Below are 20,192 nucleotides of genomic sequence, written 5' to 3'. Positions count from 1 at the left end.
GCGCCTTATAGTGCGGATGCGCCTTATAATGCGGTGCGCCCTATATATGAAAATAATACATTTATTGAAGGTGCGCCTTATACTCAGATGCGCCTTATAGTGCGGAAAATACGGTATAGTTTAGTTGGGAATCAATGGGACCGCCGTGACACCTGTCAATCTCAAAGACACCTGACTTACTGTTTTGAGGGAAAAAAACTGAATTAATTAATTAATTTTGCGCGCATGTGGCCCGCACAGCATCGGCCAGGCCCATTCAGGCCCAGTTTCGCCTCCCTGAGAAATGTCATTCCTGGATACGCCACTGATAAGGATGCATAACATAAAAGAAGTCAAAAATAAACAGATACAGTTACAGTGCAGGAGAGAAGAGAAAAGAAAAGGCAGCGGCGAACAGAAAGGTCTTTAATGATACCTGGAACGCTTCTGTGTCACTTTAGATGCCTTTGGCTATTCAAAAATAGCAGATATACAAGCTCATAGCGCGGCACCGAGTGCCGCGCTACGAGCTTGTAGATCTGCTATTTTTGAAAAAATCGTGAAAAAATATATTTTATATTTTTTTCAAAAAACTGTTAGAATTTAGATTTTTTTTAAAAATCGCCTCAGGTCTTAATGGGTTAAATGCTGCTCCCTCATGTCCACACAGGTCCAGAAGCTGCAGTGCATGTGCCCCGTGGACTTCAGAGGAGTCTTCCAACTGGATGAGAGGAGGAGGGATGCGGTCATCGCTCTGGGCATCTTCCTGGTGGAGTCTGAGCTGCAGGTATGTGATCCAACACATCATCATCATCATCAACACCCTGTTAGTTTAGTTAACCCATTAACTCATTCAGTGCCACTGGACGTCTAAAACGTCCGTTGATATGTAAGCCCCGAGTGCCACTGGACGTCTAAAACGTTTTTGTTTTTTTGGAAAAACATGTTCAGAACCCAAGATATGATGATTTGAAGATTTGCTGCTCCATTCACTCTTTGTTTAACTTCTTACTGAAAAAGGCTGTATCTCGGCTCCTAAGCACTTTTTTTTTACAATGAATTTTGGCTGTGGCACTCAGAGCCAAAATTCCATAAATAAGCTGGGCACTGAATGAGATTGTAAGACCGGGAACGCATCTGTGTGTCACTTTTTTCTTTTTGCAATTCAAAAGTGTATTTGTTTTTCAATATGGTACAGAATGTAACTCCAGTGGCACAAAGCAGCATACAACAAAAAACAACACAATACAGCCATTCCAAGAAATAAAAACAAAATACAAAATAAATGCACAGTCTAGCAATCCCAACATCAGAGAAGGTTCATATATATCCAAAATCTGTCCCGAGTCTCCTTCATCTTTCCTTCTCCATTCACTCTACCCAACATATATTCATATGATGTAATCTTCATCTCCTCATTCCACTCTTTGATTAACTATGGCTATTAAAAAATAGCAGATCTACAAGCTCATAGCGCTATGAGCTTGTAGATCTGCTACTTTTGAAACAGTGAAAATTCGTGCAAATCTTTGAATATATATATACATTTTTTTTTTAAAAGCAAACATTTCTAACTCAAATCTTTGAATTGAAGATTTGAGTTAAAAATGTATGTATTTGCACACATTTTCACGATGAAAAAAATAAATAGCAGATCTACAAGCTCATAGCGCGGCACTCGGTGCCACGCTATGAGCTTGTATATCTGCTATTTTTTAATAGCCACAAAGACATCTTAACTCTCTCAGTGCCACGCCCCGACATATCCCGAGTTTTTCCCGAGTACCCTCAGTGCCAGCACGAGAAATCCCGAGTTTTTACTTTTGACTGTGATCGCGCTATTCTGTTTATTTTTCATGATCACTTTCGCTTCCTGACTCCTTCAGACTCACCCGGAGACGGATGTAAAAAAAAAAAATCATTTCCGGGTCACGTTGTTTTTCTCCGGTGATTTTCGGCCAGAATAGGGAAAGTCACGGTTTTTCACACGGTATAAAAAGCGAACGGAGAGGTCCACGTCTACTCTCTTTGGTCTGGGTGACGATCAGTCATCGTAGTCGTGTATCGCATCGTAATTTAGCCTGATCAACGATTGTCGAAAATGTCAACATCCGGTTCTGACCGGATATGACGTGAGCCTGTTTGGGAGGGGGCGAGTGAGCCAGCGAGATCATCAATGTGTCGATTTGTTGCTCTCTACTGGTAGAACTGTATTATGGGTTTAAAACCCCAATCAGATCATTTATTTGAATGAAAAATTACAAAATTAAAAAATAAAAAAAAACGCTAATTCCTGGCAGTTTGGGAGTACTTTATGAAAATACTCTTGGCACTGAAAGAGTTAAAAAAACACAGACGTGTTCCCGGTCTCAAAGGGTCCATCCACGCGTGAACATGGGTGTTACGTTAACAATGTCTTCTTTTCACCGACGACGTTGTGTGTAATGGATTCTCTGCTGTTGCAGCACATAGAGAGCATTCTGCCCTACCTGCTGACGCTGCTTAAGGGGCTGACCAGAGTCCAGTGGATTGAAGAAAGCTCAGAACACAAAGGAAGGGGTAACGTTACCTAACACGCAGCGACCATGTTTCATGTTTGTTTTTACCAGTGTTGATTTTGACGGCACATTTTGATTTAGTTTTAGTCATAGTTTTTTTGAATAATATTCCAGTTTAGTTTCAGTCATATATTTTAGTCATCTGAAATCTTTTAGTTTTAGTCTAGTTTTAGTCGACAAAATCTACAGTTGATTTAGTCGTCTAAAATGTGTTTTGTCGGTGCCTTGATGGCGTCGTAATGGCTGATTTTACACTTGGTTGCATGCTGAGATTAGCCGATCTACAAGCTCAGCGCGACGCGTTGTGAGCTTGTAGATCTGCTATTTTCAGAGCGCAACACCCGAGCGCAACCAAACATAACGTGACTTGTCTTTTAGTTCTACTGGATCTCTTCTCCACTAGTCTTAGTTCTACTGGATCTCTTCTCCGCTAGTCTTAGTTCTACTGGATCTCTTCTCCACTAGTCTTAGTTCTACTGGATCTCTTCTCCACTAGTCTTAGTTCTACTGGATCTCTTCTCCACTAGTCTTAGTTCTACTGGATCTCTTCTCCACTAGTCTTAGTTCTACTGGATCTCTTCTCCTCTAGTCTTAGTTCTACTGGATCTCTTCTCCTCTAGTCTTAGTTCTACTGGATCTCTTCTCCACTAGTCTTAGTTCTACTGGATCTCTTCTCCACTAGTCTTAGTTCTACTGGATCTCTTCTCCACTAGTCTTAGTTCTACTGGATCTCTTCTCCACTAGTCTTAGTTCTACTGGATCTCTTCTCCTCTAGTCTTAGTTCTACTGGATCTCTTCTCCTCTAGTCTTAGTTCTACTGGATCTCTTCTCCACTAGTCTTAGTTCTACTGGATCTCTTCTCCACTAGTCTTAGTTCTACTGGATCTCTTCTCCACTAGTCTTAGTTCTACTGGATCTCTGCTCCTCTAGTCTTAGTTCTACTGGATCTCTTCTCCACTAGTCTTAGTTCTACTGGATCTCTTCTCCACTAGTCTTAGTTCTACTGGATCTCTTCTCCACTAGTCTTAGTTCTACTGGATCTCTTCTCCTCTAGTCTTAGTTCTACTGGATCTCTTCTCCACTAGTCTTAGTTCTACTGGATCTCTTCTCCTCTAGTCTTAGTTCTACTGGATCTCTTCTCCACTAGTCTTAGTTCTACTGGATCTCTTCTCCACTAGTCTTAGTTCTACTGGATCTCTGCTCCACTAGATCCCTCCCTGACATTTTAATCTGGTTTTTATTTGTTAATTTTGTCAGTATATTTAGTCTTAGTTTTAGTCATCATAGCTTAGTTTTTATTTAGTTTTTATTTAGTTTTTATTTAGTTTTCATTTAGTTTTTATTTAGTTTTTATTTAGTTTTCATTTAGTTTTCATTTAGTTTTCATTTAGTTTTTATTTAGTTTTTATTTAGTTTTTATTTAGTTTTTATTTAGTTTTTATCAGTGTAAAAAGGAAGTCGACGAACATTTTTCGTCATAGTTTTAGTCGACAAAATCAACACAGTTTTTTAGTTATTAGTAGAGTTTCCACATAGCCACATGTACAGTATGTACTGTGTGCTCCAACTATTTATTTATTTACCAGGACAGTGCAAACTAATCAACATTTCATTTCTCACATCCATGTAAATCAGTCAGAGTTAACAAACATCTCATTTTCATCTGCAGTCCCTGAGCATAGGCTGTTAAACGTGGTGATATAACCATCAATACATCAAGTCCATGATGTTTCACTGCATTGAAGTGCATGTTCTTAATAATGGATGTGGATGTTTGTTGCCGTGCAGAAACTCTCCCTGTAGCAGAGAACTTCAGCTTCTCTCTGGTGACACTGCTCTCAGATGTCGCCCAGCGGGATGAAACCCTACGTGGACAGGTGTGTGTGTGTGTGTGTGTGTGTGTGTGTGTGTGTGTGTGTGTGTGTGTGTGTGTGTGTGTGTGTGTGTGTGTGTGTGTGTGTGTGTGTGTGTGTGTGTGTGTGTGTGTGTGTGTGTGTGTGTGTGTGTGTGTGTGTGTGTGTGTGTGTGTGTGTACGTGTGTGAGAGAGCGAAAGAGTGCATGTGTGTGTGTGTTCAATGAAGTATGAAGTGTTGCCCTTTGGTTTAGTTACAGGGACTAGTCTGTTAACCCATTTAGACCTGGAACGCTGTCACTTTAGGTTTCTTTGGCTATTCAAAAATAGCAGATATACAAGCTCATAGCGCGGCACCGAGTGCCGCGCTACGAGCTTGTAGATCTGCTATTTTTGAAAAATCGTGGAATTTTTAGATTTTTTTCCAAAAACTGTTAGGATTTAGAATTGTTTTAAGAATCGCCTCAGGTCTTAAAGGGTTAAAGGAGAGTTCCAGTCATTTTAGGTGTTTGCTTTGATGTGTCGCTAATCAGAATCAGAAGACTTTATTACCATGACATGTGAACATGTTAGGAATTTTATTTGGTACAGTGGAGCACAGTTAACAACAGACAAAAACAACACTCCCCAATACCTCAAACACTCAAACATGCACTGAATGTCCCTTATGAGCTGCCGTTCATGCAGGACGACATGGAGCTGGTTGCTTGTTTCTCTCACAGAATCTGGCAACACCGAGGACCAACTTCACGTCGCTCTGCATGAACGGCAGCTCATAAGGGACATTCAGTGCATGTTTGAGTGTCAGTACACTGCATAATGAGGATTAGTGGAAAAAAAAACGAACCTTGGAGCTGCTAAAATAGGCGATTTTTGTTTTTACACATTACTCCATTATGCCAGTGGAAGGGGGTCTCCACAATGGACAACAGGGGCTTCTATGAAAAAAAGTCCCTGGTATGTTGGTGAGTGATTAGCGACACATCAAAGCAAACACCTAAAATGACTGGAACTCTCCTTTAAGATAATTGTTAAATAGCTCTATAATCCCATAGTAATTATTGATGTAGAGTGTTTGTTCTGTAGCAGGGGTCTGTCTGTCTCTCCAGCTCTTTAGTAAACAGAAAACATCTTTTCAGCTTGGGATACCAATTTGATCCAATCAGGAGAGAGAACTCTTTCTACATACAGGATGACACAATTACATTGGAAGTGATGAAACAAAAGAAACGAGCAGACTAAAATGTGGAACTGGAACGCTATAGAAATGAAGCTAGTAATAAATGATCATTGTGGAGTTCTCTCTCCTCATTGGATGGAATTGGCATCCCTACCTGAACATATATATTCTGTTTACTAAATAGCTGGAAAAGATGAGGAGAGCCCTGTTACTGAACAAACTATAGAGTACAGAAGTCCTGACGTCACTCGTTCATCCCCTGGGTATTAAAAGTAATTTCTCTATGGAGAGTAACATTGGGTCATCTTAGAATCGTCTCATATAAGAATTGGGGTCCAAAAAAAAAAACTGTCTCTGCGATATTGTCAGGGAGGAGGCTCTGTATCGTTTATGATAGTCAGTCACTTATATTTGATACTCATATTTGAATCTGTTTCTGAAATGTAACTATTTCGGCGGAAGTAACATAATTTTTTTCTCACCGTCAGTTGATGCTTCATATCCATAAGAATCAAACCGTCAGGATAATTAGTTTATTTTTGGAACACAGTTCTTATTTGACTCAATATTAAACACGTGGGGATTCTGAATGGGGGAAAAAAACACGACCCAGGTAGGATGCGTAAATTGCGTCAGACTTCGGTGCTCTATAGCAATGATTACTAAGGAAATATAGAGCTTTAACTTAAGAAAACCTTTTTATTCGAACAAAAACGTATAACTTCTACCACCTTTTAAACATGTTTCATGTAGATCTTGGAGGCCATCATGGACAGCATGCAGGTTCTACAGGACATCTGTAAGGGTCTGGAGGACCATGATGATAAAGGTACACACACTGGACACCTTAATAGACCATAGACATTGCCCCCATTGCCCTCAATACCCTCATACCCGACTAACTACTTCTCCAAACTGAGTGACACCCACAGCCACATAGCCAATAACCCCCTCTACACCAAACCCCTTCGCCGAAAACAGCCGATCTACAAGCTCACAACGCCTTGCAGCTTGTAGCGTTATGAGCTTGTAGATCTGCTATTTTTGGAAAAATCGTGAAAAATTTAGCAAATCATTGAATATATATATATTTTTTAAAGCGAACATTTGTAACTCAAATCTTTGCTTGTGGGGGGTCCCTGGAACAAAATATTTTGAGATTGGGGTCTGTGGCCAAATACATATAATTTTGGGGGTCCTTGACATGAAAAAAAGTTTGAGAACCACTGATTATATCAACATACTTTAGAAGACATTTGTAGAATCCCCAGAAGCAAAGATTTGAGTTGAAAATGTTCACTTTAACCTTTTCAGAAGTGTTAGAAGTGCCCATAGAACCTGCTTCTATTGCAGTGTTTGGAGTTGTTCCACAAGAAAGAGATGATGTACAACTTAGTCACCAAGAAAGGAATATGATAGCCTTTGCATCCCTTTTGGCTAGGCGTCTGATACTGCTTAAATGGAAAGAAAAACTCCCACCAACTTTCAAATCATGGGTTAATGATGTTATGCATCACTTGACTTTGGAGAAAATTCGCTACTCCACAAGGGGGTGTGCTCTGAAATTTTACACCATCTGGCAACCTTTTTAAACATATACAGAGAGACATTAACTCTTACCCTGCCAGAGTTTTTTCAAAAAGTCTGTAGCCTCTGCCAGGGTTTTGACCGATTTTGGTACCTTTTCGCATAGCCACAGAATATTTTTCTCCAGTATGATTGATCCCAGATAATTTCTAATCACAGATGAGATTCAGGTGTGGTTTCACAAATGTCAACGAGGTCAATTTGACCTTGTTGTCATGTGTTGTTTGATGTTTGAAAATAGCTCAAAACCAGTAGTTTCAAACCAAAAAACATTGTGAATTGTTTGTCCGTTTCAATTTTAACATTGAAGTGGATGGAGCAGCAAATCTTTGGGAATTGTTATCTCCTTATTCGTTTGGAATATCGAAAAGGTGTCAATCTTAAATAATTAGAGAATCTTTTTAGAATTTTTTTTTTTTTTTTTTTTTAAAGACGTTTTTTAACGTCTTTGGCAGGCAATAGCTGAAGGCCCAAAGACGTTTATAAACGTCTTTGGCAGTTATAGAGTTAATGACCCATAAATTGACCCCACTGAATTTGTTTTTGGATTATATTTTTTGTGTATTTTTTAAATTCATTTTAAATCTTTCTTTAATAATATATATACGGTACTCTACTGTGTATACTTTATTTTTTATTTATTTTGACTTTGCAATTGTGTCTTATTTGTTTGTATCGTCCTTTGTGTATTAACTCTCTCAGTGCCACGCCCCGAGATATCCCGAGTTTTTCCCGAGTACCCTTAGTGCCAGCACGAGAAATCCCGAGTTTTTACTTTTGACTGTGGTCGCGCTATTCTGTTTATTTTTCATGATCACTTTCGCTTCCTGACTCCTTCAGACTCATTGGGTTCCGGTTTCATGACGCAGATTCCGTTTCCGGTTCTCATTTTTTTCCCGCGATCATTTTTGGCCAGAATAGGGAAAGTCACGTTTTTTCACACGGTATAAAAAACAAACGGAGAGGTCCACGTCTACTCTCTTTGGTCTGGGTGACGATCAGTCATCGTAGTCGTGTATCACATCGTAATTTAGCCCGATCAACGATTGTCAAAAATTTCAACATCCGGTTATGACCGGATGTGACGTGAGCCTGTTTGGGAGGGGGCGAGTGAGCCAGCGAGATCATCAATGTGTCGATTTGTTGCTCTCTACTGGTAGAACTGTATTATGGGTTTAAAAACCCAATCAGATCATTTATTTGAATGAAAAATTACAAAATACGCACAGTACAGGGGGAGTACTTTATGAAAATACTCTTGGCACTGAGAGAGTTAATGTTACAATAAGATACCAGGGTTGTGGCTCTTTCGGAGCGGGAACTTTGGGGGGGGTCTGTTTTTGTATGCCTTTTGTTATAGACCTGTATGTGAAAATATAAAATAAAAAAACTTTGAAAAAAAAAAAAAAAAAAGTTCACTTTAACTCTTACCCTGCCAGAGTTTTTTCAGAACAGTCTGTAGCCTCTGCCAGGGTTTTGACCGATTTTGGTACCTTTTCGCATAGCCACAAAATATTTTTCTCAAGTATGATTGATCCCCAGAAAATTTCTAATCACAGATGAGATTCAGGTGTGGTTTCACAAATGTCAACGAGGTCAATTTGACCTTGTCATGTGTTGTTTGATGTTTGAAAATAGCTCAAAACCAGTGGTTTCAAACCAAAAAACATTGTGAATTGTTTGTCCGTTTCAATTTTAACATTGAAGTGGATGGAGCAGCAAATCTTTGGAAATTGTTATCTCCTTATTCGTTTGGAATATCAAAAAGGTGTCAATACTAAATAATTAGAGAATCTTTTTTTTTTTTCAAGACGTTTTTATACGTCTTTGGCAGGCAACAGCTAATTTCTCAAAGACGTTTATAAACGTCTTTGGCAGTTATAGAGTTAAAAACATATATATATTCAAAGATTTGCACACATTTTCACGATTTAAAAACAAACGAATAGCAGATCTACAAGCTCATAGCGCGACACTCCTGTCTTAATGTATCAATGTGGTGATTCTATGTTTTTCCTCTCGGTTCACCATGTCCCGTCCAGAGTACCTGTGTCGGCACACGGTGCCCTGCCTGCTGGGCGTGGCCCGGGCCTTCGGCCGCTACAGCAACACGGAGGAGCCGCTGCTCTCCAAGCTGTTCCCGCGGCCCCAGGCCCCTCTGACGGGGTCCTCGGGGGAGGACGGGGACTCGGCGCGCCGGAGGTCCTTCAACGACTTCCGCTCCATCATGCCCAGCTCTCTGCTCAGCGTGTGCCACGGAGGAGACATCACCGTGAGGCGGAAAGGCTCGTCCGTGTCCTCTATATCACAACAGGTACGGACATCAGTGGTGTAAAGTAACTAAGTACATTTACTCAAGTACTGTACTTAAGTAAAATGTTGAGGTATTTTTTACTTCCTGGAGTATTTCCAATTTTGAGTACTTTTACTTCTACTCCACTACATCTCAGAGGCAAATATTGTACTTTTACTCCACTACAATTATTTGAAAACTTTAGTTACTAGTTACTTTGCAGATAATATTATTATATTATAAAACATACATTAACCACTTTAGCCCTATTTTATACCTAGGCTATTTGAAAATAGCCGATCTACAAGCTCACAACGCGTCGCATCGCGACGCGTTGTGAGCTTGTAGATCTGCTATTTTCAAACATTTAGTACTTTTACTTTTGGTACTTTAAGTACATTTTGATACCAATACTTTTGTACTTTTACTCAAGTAAATTTAGAAATCCATACTTTTACTTGTAACAGAGTACTTCTACATTTCATTATTGATACTTTTACTTAAGTAAAACATTTGAGTACTTTTTCCACCACTGAGTACGGTGTGTATGAAACACCATGATACTTAACTCATTAAGGAGACACCACCGTGAGACGGAAAGGCTCGTCCGTGTCCTCTATATCACAACAGGTACGATGTGTATGAAACACCATGATACTTAACTCATTAAGGAGACACCACCGTGAGGCGGAAAGGCTCGTCCGTGTCCTCTATATCACAACAGGTACGATGTGTATGAAACACCATGATACTTAACTCATTAAGGAGACACCACCGTGAGGCGGAAAGGCTCGTCCGTGTCCTCTATATCACAACAGGTACGGTGTGTATGAAACACCATGATACTTAACTCATTCAGTGCCAGAAAAAAAACATTTTCTATAGCAGCGATTTTCGAGCTTTGTCTGTGTGTCATTTCAAGGAGCCGCAGTTTGATATACGTTAGACCAGTGTTTCCCAAACACTGGGTCGAGACCCATTTGTATGAGTTCCGAGTAAATATCCCTTTTTTTCCCTAAAAGTAAAAAGAAAAAAAAAAATCTAACATTCTCAGAAATTAAAGGTTTTTTTTGGGGGTGGGGGGGGTGCTCCTCTCACACTGTTTCACAAATCAGAGATTGGGAATTGGCCTGACAAAACTTTTCAGTTGTGAGATTTTATTTAGCTTTAATATGTGCAGGATTTTAAAAAAAATCATAAGAAATTCCATAAATGTAAAAAATTAAAAAAAACATTTAAGTTGTGAAAATAGAAGATCTACAAGCTCACAACGCATCGCTCCTTCTGTGTCTTTCCAGGGCAGTCCAGAAAGAGTTGGTCTAACTCCCAGCTCTCCTGCTGACCATCCTGCTCACTACTTTGAAGGTAAGAGGAACAGTCCTGTGTGTGTGTGTGTGTGTGTGTGTGTGTTAGGGGTGTGCCGATACACTAATTTCACCAAACGATACGATACGATATTGGGCTCACAACTTCGATACGATTTCGATACGATACGCACTTTTTTATTATGAAAATATATATAAAGCAAATAATATATATAAAAAAGCAAATGCAAACAAATAATTCTTTTTTTGCATTATTCAGACATGCAAACTTGTAGCTTTTCAGCTACAATAGCCTTTTTTTTTCTTTTTTTTTTTTTTTTGAAAAAACGCATCAAGACGTTCTTGGCACACAAGTGATGGATTCAAAAGAACGCATCGATGCGTTCTTGGCACTGTATGTGTTAATGACCCATAAATTGACCCCACTGAATTTGTTTTTGGATTATATTTTTTGTGTATTTTTTAAATTCATTTTAAATCTTTCTTTAATAATATATATACTCTACTGTGTATACTTTATTTTTTATTTATTTTGACTTTGCAATTGTGTCTTATTTGTTTGTATCGTCCTTTGTGTATTAATGTTACAATAAGATACCAGGGTTGCAAATAATATATATAAAAAAGCAAATGCAAACAAATAATTCTTTTTTTGCATTATTCAGACATGCAAACTTGTAGCTTTTCAGCTACAATAGCCGTTTTGAATCCAAATAGGGCAATAGTGTGACACCTGACCCGAAAAAAAAAAAACATGTTGTCACCCTTTTCACCTCGGGGCTGTTTGCATGCCTGATTATTATTATTGTAAAAAAATAAAAAATAAATTCAAAACGATATTTCTTTCCCCCAAAACGATATGTATCGTCACGAAAACGTATCGCGATATATCGTGTGTGTGTGTGTGTGTGTGTGTGTGTGTGTGTGTGTGTGTGTGTGTGTGTGTGTGTGTGTGTGTGTGTGTGTGTGTGTGTGTGTGTGTGTGTGTGTGTGTGTGTGTGTGTGTGTGTGTGTGTGTGTGTGTGTGTGTGTGTGTGTGTGTGTGTGTCACATATATATATTTTGTCCCCATCATGACTGACTGCTGATATGCTCTAGTCTAAAACAGTGGTTTTCATATCAAGGTCCATTATTTATTGGGCATTTGAGCTACAGAACCACCGTTTGATCAGTTTTATCTCTCAGACCCAAAACTTAGAATATTTTGTTATCGTTGCATAAGGTTTTGTCCACAATTCCATCCATGTTGTGTTGATGTTGGTTCCATAGGAGAGATAACAGGCAAACGTTGATCAAAAATAACAATTATTCTACATTCTCTAATTGTGTGACTTCTTGTAAATGAAGTAATGCAGATGTTTAACAATAGTTTAACTCTTGAGAGAGTAAAATGAAACCAAATGAACCCGTAAGGGTCTATATACCAACTCTCCATCATTTAGCTGGGGACCACCTGGAACCCCCTCAAGGACCACTGGTGGTCCCCGGACCACTGGTTGAGAACCACTGGTCTTAAAGCATGAAAAGTATATCGTCTCCGTCTGGTGGAAAATATATAAAAAGTAGGTAGCAGATCTACAGTACGAGCTTGTAGATCTACTACTTTTGATTCCTTTGTGTGATGCTGTAGTACAGTGGTTTTCAACCAGTGGTCCGGGGACCACCAGTGGTCCTTGAGGGGCTACCAGGGGGTCCCCAGCGAAATTAGTTAACATAGCGTCACAATCATTTTTAACCACTTAGCTTTGGCTATCCAAAAATAGCAGATTTACAAGCTCATAGCGCGGCACCGAGTGCCGCGCTATGAGCTTGTATATCTGCTATTTTTGAAAATTCTTGAAAATGTGTGCAAATCTATGAACATATTTTTTAAAGCAAACATTTTTAACTCAAATCTTTGCTTCTGGGGGGGTCCCTGGCACGACATTTTACGATGGGGGTCCGCGGCCAAATGTATATCAATCAACCACTGCTGTAGTATGATCAAGTACTGCGTTAATTTACAAAACAAAATTATAACGTGGAGATGAGAGGTTTCAGCCCTATACTGTACGTGCAGCGACAATATGTTTCATTTGGTCTCGTCTGAACATGTGTATTTTTCTCCCCTCAGGCTCATACCTCCCTGACGGCAGTGCTGTGGACCCTGACTACTACTTCTCCACCATCAGCTCCAGCTTCTCCGTCTCTCCTCTGTTCACTGGAAGCAGCACCGGAGAGTTCGACGTCCCTCTGGACATGCTCAGGCAACTCCTGACCATGGTCAGTTCATCATCATCATTTAAGGCAGTGGTTCTCAACCAGTGGCCCTTGGGGGACCACCAGTGGTCCTTGGGGGGGGATGGGGGGGTACCAGGGGGTCCCCAGCGAAATTAGTTAACATAGCATCACAATCATTCTAACCACTTAGCTTTGGCTATTCAAAAATAGCAGATCTACAAGCTCGAGCTTGTAGATCTTCTGTTTTTGTAAAATCTTGAAAATGTGTGCAAATCTTTTGAATATATCTATTTTTTGAAGCGAACATTTTTAACTCAAATCTTTGCTCCTGGGGGAGTCCCTGGCACAAAAAAAATTCAGATGGGGGTCCGCGGCCAAGTGTTTATCAATTTAGTAGACCCTCCAGAAAAATGCGATTACGCGATCGCAGAATTTACCGCATAATCATCAAAATGGGGGTTGCGGGGGTAACGTTTTTTCAAAAAGGCCGCATCGCATATTTCCGCAAGTTTTCACATATTCCGCATATTGCCGCATATTTCACAACTTTCCGCATATTTCGCAACTTCCCGCACTTTCACCGCATAAAAGTGCAAAAAAAAATAATAATTCATCGCATAATCAAGGATTTTTGCCCGTGTTTTTCTGGAGGGTCTAATTTAGGGGTCCTTGGCATGAAAACGTTTTAAACCACCGTTTTAAAGAACACTTGACGCACGTCCTCCGTTCCTTGGTGCTCAGCCAAACTGTAAGAACAGAATCATAAGAACAAAGCAGGGCTCAGTAACAACTCACTCGTTCAACGCTCCAAAGGTTTTTTTATTTGTGACAAACAGCAGACACGACGTTTCAACCCTTTCTGTCTTTTTCAAGTGTAAGAAAGAAAGTTTTTTTTCACACTGTTTCACAAATCAGAGATTAGGGCTTTGGCCTGACAACACTTTTCAGTTGTGAGATTTAATCCAGTGGTTCTCAAACTTTTTCCATGTCAGGGACCCCCAACATGATATACATTTGGCCGCGGACCCCCATCTCAAATATTTTGTTCCAGGGACCCCCAGAAGCAAAAAAATTGAGTTACAAATGTTCGCTTAACTCATTCAGTGCCAATGAAATAAAAAAAAGAACTGTGCCAGCAATTTTTCAATTTTCTTTTTCAAGTAGTCACAGAATATTCATCTCCAGTATAATGGATCCCCTGATGGGTGCTAATCACTGAGGGTTGCACTGTGTGGTTTCACAAATGTCAACGAGGTCATTGGACCTTGTTGACATTAATTGTCTGCCTTTTGAAAATAACATTGAAAAATACATAGTTAAAAAAAAGTGCTCAGGAGCCGAGATACAGCCTTTTTCAGTAAAAAGTTAAACAAGAAGTGAATGGAGCAGCACATCTTCAAATGATGATATCTTGGGTTCTGAACGTTTTTTTTCTTCAAAATCACGTCAAACACGTCATTGGCACGTTGCGCCATTGCGGTAAAACACGTGAAACACGTCAATGGCACTCAATGAGTTCCCCCTGGAACCCCCCCCCAAGGACCCCCCCCAAGGACCCCTGGGGGTCCCCGGACCCCACTTTGAGAACCAATGCTTTAATCCATATCTACTATGTGTGTGCAGGATTTAAGAAGGAACCCTGTGTGTACGACCGGCGGCCTGATTCAATGACTCATTGGTTAGACATTGGGAGTAGTCCCAAGGCTTTGTGCGTTCAGCCCACAGAACTTAGGAAAAAAGAGCAGCAGGGTGCAGCTCACTCTAAGCAGAAACATCAGGAGAATAATCCTCTCTCAGAATAGCTTTTAAATCCTTTAATATGCAACAGCAGCAGTCATCGAACCCGACACGTTTCTGCCCCTCAGGCCTTCGTCATCATCATCTCTTCGACGCTGACGGAGGCATTGAAACACATTCTGTTTCAATGACAGCAATCACAGCACATCCTCTGAAACCCATTTTTTTTTTTTTTTTCTTACATTTTTATCCCACGATCTTGTAACTAAATTTACACCCAGTGCCAATTGTCTATGTAATCCTGGGCACTACACTCCCTCTGCCAACCTAGGGAGCCCAGGGCCGAGCTCATGCCTCCTTCAATGCATGAGAGCCAACTGACCTTCTTGTCACCTGACAGGGGAGAGTTTCCCTGGTAGGACGTAGCGCGTGGAAGGAACACGTTATTCCAACCAGTTCCTTTCCCCTCCATCAGGCGCCCCGGCTGTCATGGGGGAGGCAGTATAGAGACCAGGATTACTACATGTTTTTGTGAGGGTATTAACTACCCTGAGAGACACGGGGAGAACATGCAAACTCCACACAGAGAGGCCCTTTTACCAACCCCACCTAGGGTATGGGCGCTGATGACGCGGAGGAGAGAACACGCCCCCAGCACCCACAGCGTCCCCCTGCGGGAATCTAACCCAGGACCTTCTAGCTGTGAGGCGACAGTGCTACCGACTGCGCCACCGTGCCCCCGAAACCCATTCTGAGAGTGCTGTGGATCATTCATTTAACCCATTAACTCTCTCAGTGCCAGAACGAGTTATCCCGAGTTTATTTTTATTTATTTTTATTAAAATTTCTTTTTTTTTTTTTTTTTTTTTTAATGTTCAGAACCCAAGATATCATTATCTGAAGATTTGCAGCTACATCCACTCCTTGTTTAACTTATAACTGAAAAAGGCTGTATCTCGCTTCCTAAGCACTTTTTTTTTACTTTGAACTGGCACAGTATGAACATATTTTTGTATTTCATTGGCACTGAGAGAGTTAAGACCAGAAAAGCATCTGTTGTTTTAGATTTGAACCATTATCTTATACTCGGGCTATTCAAAAAACAGCAGATCTACAAGCTCATAGCGCTCGAAAGTAGATGTTTTTTTAAAAGCGAACATTCTTTACCCAAATCTTCTGGGGATTCTACAAATGTCTAAATCCTAACGGTTCTTTTGAAAACAATACTTAGACGACTATAATATCAGTGGTTCTCAAGCTTTTTTCATGTCAAGGACCACACCCACAATGATATGTATTCCCCCATCTCAAAATATGTTGTTCCAGGGACCCCCAGAAGCAAAGATTTGAGTTAAACATGTATATATATATTCAAAGATTTGCACACATTTTGACATTTTTTTCGCAAAAAAATTGCAGATATACAAGTTCATAGCACGGCACTCTGTGCTATGAACTTGTAGATCTGCTATTTTTGAATAGCCAAAGAAATCTGAAATGTGGACTCTGTGTGTGAGCACTCTGAGCTCTGAGCTGGGTGTGTGAAATATGAAACCGGAAGGCTTCTAAAATCTGATAGATGTTTTAAGTGCTTGTATTCGTCCTCTTCCTCATTAACCACTTTCAATCTGGCATCCCTGGCGTTGGAAATAGCCAGATCTACAAGCTCACCCAACGCACCGCAACGTGGCGAGTTGTGAGCTTGTAGATCTGTGGGCAGAGAGGTCACGTGGGAATGGGAAGGTCACCGGTTGCCCCCCCACCCCCACCCCCCCCCGTTCCGAAGTGTCCCTGAGCAAGACCTAACTGCTCCCCCCAACATGGCCATCTGAGCAGCCATCGGATGGGTGAAGCTAAAACAGGATCAATAAACCTCTACCTTTTTCTTCTCCTTTTTGAACAGGTGGAACAGCTCGTCTCTGAAACGTTTTTGAAATCCCTAGACGACACGTTGACCGAAGTTATAGAGGTTTGTTTGAACATCATTATTCTGTCTCAGAACAACAACGTTTGAAAGGCCTTTTATTTTGGAACAGTTCAGGTTTCACTGTTTGATGTGACATGTCTTTGTTTTGTAGCTGAACCCTGGCATCCATGTGTATTATAAAACGTTCAGCGATGCCATGTATGTGGCCGTCTTCAAGATGCTGAGAGACACTCTGTACAACCTGAAAGGTAAGAACACATCTCTAGTAATGACCTTTCTTGATAGCCTTTTTCTTTATTGATTGATTGATTGAATACTTAGTCAGAACTGTAAACAGCACGAGGTACCGTCAGACATTTGAGCTAAAAGGATAACACAAAAAAAGTCCTGGGGACTTGTTTCCATTGTGGTCCTACAGTAGGTGTCCAGTGACTTTGACCATTGTCCTTCCACACCTCCTGCATGGAGCACGTGACCCGAGATGATGTTGGTTTGAATCCAGCACACAGACTCTATATGAACAAACTTGTTATATCAACAAAACGCATCACATTCTGTGTGTGACATGCATGATGCAAAGGTTTTGATGGTGAAACTGGCCACCTACTGTATCTATTCAATTCTTCAACATATAGCATAAAGGATTTATACAATAATACTTGTCATCGACAAATACAAAACACTATGTATGAAGAAAAAAGGAAAATCGGCAGCAGTGAATGAACCTCCTTTCGATGGTAATTTACATTTACCTCGCCTTGTGGTCTCCTGAGATACGTATGTTTTTTCAGGCCAATTTAGAAAGAAACCAGTGTTACACATCCTCTAATGCATGGTGTCAGGACATTCTCCACATTCAGAACTATCCCGTGTTTGTTCTATATTTGTCTGTTAACTTTGTGACTATTAACTCATTGAGTGCCATTAACGTGTTTCACGTGTTTTTACCACTATGGCGCAACGTGCCAATGACGTGTTTTGACGTGTTTTTGAAAAAATAGTAAAAAGAAAAACATGTTCAGAACCCAAGATATCATTATCTGAAGATAACTGAAAAAGGCTGTATCTCGCTTCCTAAGCACTTTTTTTTTACTTTGAAAAAAACTCTGGCACTGGGACAACATAATATAGAAATAGTTATTGTTTATTCGTTTTTGTTCTTTTACATACTCATAGGTAGTACAATTGAGTGCCAGAATTGCCAAACATTCTGGCACTCAATGAGGTAAGTCACAAACGATGCATCAGCGCATTAACAATAACATCATATTCATGTCATTTTGTCAGACCTGCAGACGGGCTACGTGAAGGACGTCCACGACTTTGTCCTGGAGCAGTTCAGCAGCAGCCAGTCTGAGCTGCAGAGGATCCTCCACGATGTGGAGTACCTGCAGAGCGACCTGAGTCCTCTCAAGCTACGCTGCCAGGCCAACGCGGCCTGTGTGGACCTGATGGTGTGGGCCGTCACAGAGGAGCAGGGTGAGTGTTTACCATGTTATTATACTGTATATTATTATACTGTATATTATTATACTGTATATTATACTGTGTGGGCCTCATGGTGTGGGCCGTCACAGAGGAGCAGGGTGAGATGTTATGTTACGTTAATGTCTACCATTATATCAGCCATTCTCAACCTGTGGATAGTGCAAGTGGGACGATTTTTATAATAATATGGGAAAAAAAAAGTCTAAGTTTGATTAAGTGTTGCACCCCTACGTTTCTGTCACCAGGAGCTGAGAACCTGTGCACCAAGCTGTCTGAGAAGCTTCAGTCCAAGACGTCCAGTAAAGTCATCATCGCTCACATGCCTCTGCTCATCTGCTGTCTACAGGTAATATCTTCTTACACCACCGATTCACAACCCTTTTCATTTCAAGGACCCCCGTTTCATATCCGGGGTGAGTCACGCCATGCAAATCCTATATTAAAATGGCCTAGTGGGCGGGCGGGCGGGCGATGGACGTCACAAGCGTAACATGCGGACCTGCGAGGCGCACCGTTGCTCCCATCCACAACAAACTTGGCGCAAACACTGTTCAGGGGTCTGCCGTCAGAACAGCCACACCAGGGGTCCCATGTGTCCCTCAGGGGCCCCGCCTGGAGTCCCCTGGGGGCCACATGGGACCCCTGGTGTGACTGTTGCTCCGATCTGCACAACTTGGCACAAACTGTGTGTGTGTGTGTGTGTGTGTGTGTGTGTGTGTGTGTGTGTGTGTGTGTGTGTGTGTGTGTGTGTGTGTGTGTGTGTGTGTGTGTGTGTGTGTGTGTGTGTGTGTGTGTGTGTGTGTGTGTGTGTGTGTGTGTGTGTGTGTGTGTGTGTGTGTGTGTGTGTGTGTGTGTGTGTGTGTGTTCAGGGCCTGGGTCGTCTATGTGAGCGCTTCCCCGTGGTGGCCCACTCCGTCACAACGTCACTGAGAGACTTCCTTGTGGTGCCGTCTCCTGTCCTGGTCAAGCTCTACAAATATCACAGCCAGTACACTACAGGTATGAAGAAAACATACACATATCACAGTCAGTACACTACAGGTATGAAGAAAACATACACATATCACAGTCAGTACACTACAGGTATGAAGAAAACATACACGTATCACAGTCAGTACACTACAGGTAAGAAGAAAACATACACGTATCACAGTCAGTACACTACAGGTAAGAAGAAAACATACACATATCACAGTCAGTACACTACAGGTAAGAAGAAAACATACACGTATCACAGTCAGTACACTACAGGTAAGAAGAAAACATACACGTATCACAGTCAGTACACTACAGGTAAGAAGAAAACATACACATATCACAGTCAGTACACTACAGGTAAGAAGAAAACATACACATATCACAGCCAGTACACTACAGGTATGAAGAAAACATACATGTATCACAGTCAGTACACTACAGGTATGAAGAAAACATACACGTATCACAGCCAGTACACTACAGGTAAGAAGAAAACATACACGTATCACAGCCAGTACACTACAGGTATGAAGAAAACATACACGTATCACAGCCAGTACACTACAGGTATGAAGAAAACATACACGTATCACAGCCAGTACACTACAGGTATGAAGAAAACATACACGTATCACAGTCAGTACACTACAGGTATGAAGAAAACATACACGTATCACAGCCAGTACACTACAGGTAAGAAGAAAACATACACGTATCACAGCCAGTACACTACAGGTAAGAAGAAAACATACACGTATCACAGTCAGTACACTACAGGTATGAAGAAAACATACACGTATCACAGCCAGTACACTACAGGTATGAAGAAAACATACACGTATCACAGTCAGTACACTACAGGTATGAAGAAAACATACACGTATCACAGCCAGTACACTACAGGTAAGAAGAAAACATACACATATCACAGTCAGTACACTACAGGTATGAAGAAAACATACACATATCACAGTCAGTACACTACAGGTATGAAGAAAACATACACATATCACAGCGTGAGTGAGTTGCGAGCCCCCACTTTGTTTTCATGATGACCCCTAACATCT

At 40.8% G+C, this 20,192-nt stretch overlaps 1 protein-coding gene across 2 annotated transcripts in view; it reads left to right on the top strand.

Annotated features, from left to right (window-relative positions):
* LOC308077930 (phosphatidylinositol 4-kinase alpha-like) overlaps window positions 1-20,192 on the top strand; it is a 123,263-nt gene that overhangs the window by 12,067 nt on the left and 91,004 nt on the right. For both annotated transcript variants that reach the window (XM_080418939.1, XM_080418938.1), the window contains exons 2-13: window positions 650-766; window positions 2,445-2,538; window positions 4,326-4,414; window positions 6,324-6,399; window positions 9,200-9,471; window positions 10,749-10,815; window positions 12,889-13,037; window positions 16,636-16,701; window positions 16,811-16,907; window positions 17,947-18,138; window positions 18,393-18,493; window positions 19,017-19,146. In XM_080418939.1, the coding sequence (XP_080275065.1) occupies window positions 650-766; window positions 2,445-2,538; window positions 4,326-4,414; window positions 6,324-6,399; window positions 9,200-9,471; window positions 10,749-10,815; window positions 12,889-13,037; window positions 16,636-16,701; window positions 16,811-16,907; window positions 17,947-18,138; window positions 18,393-18,493; window positions 19,017-19,146 (1,450 nt within the window). The remainder of the gene's footprint in view (window positions 1-649; window positions 767-2,444; window positions 2,539-4,325; window positions 4,415-6,323; window positions 6,400-9,199; window positions 9,472-10,748; window positions 10,816-12,888; window positions 13,038-16,635; window positions 16,702-16,810; window positions 16,908-17,946; window positions 18,139-18,392; window positions 18,494-19,016; window positions 19,147-20,192) is intronic.

The sequence above is a fragment of the Gymnoscopelus braueri genome (assembly GCF_963280865.1).
Source record: "Gymnoscopelus braueri genome assembly, chromosome: 22".
NCBI lineage: Eukaryota > Metazoa > Chordata > Actinopteri > Myctophiformes > Myctophidae > Gymnoscopelus > Gymnoscopelus braueri.
This window is presented reverse-complemented; position numbering and strand designations above follow the sequence as displayed.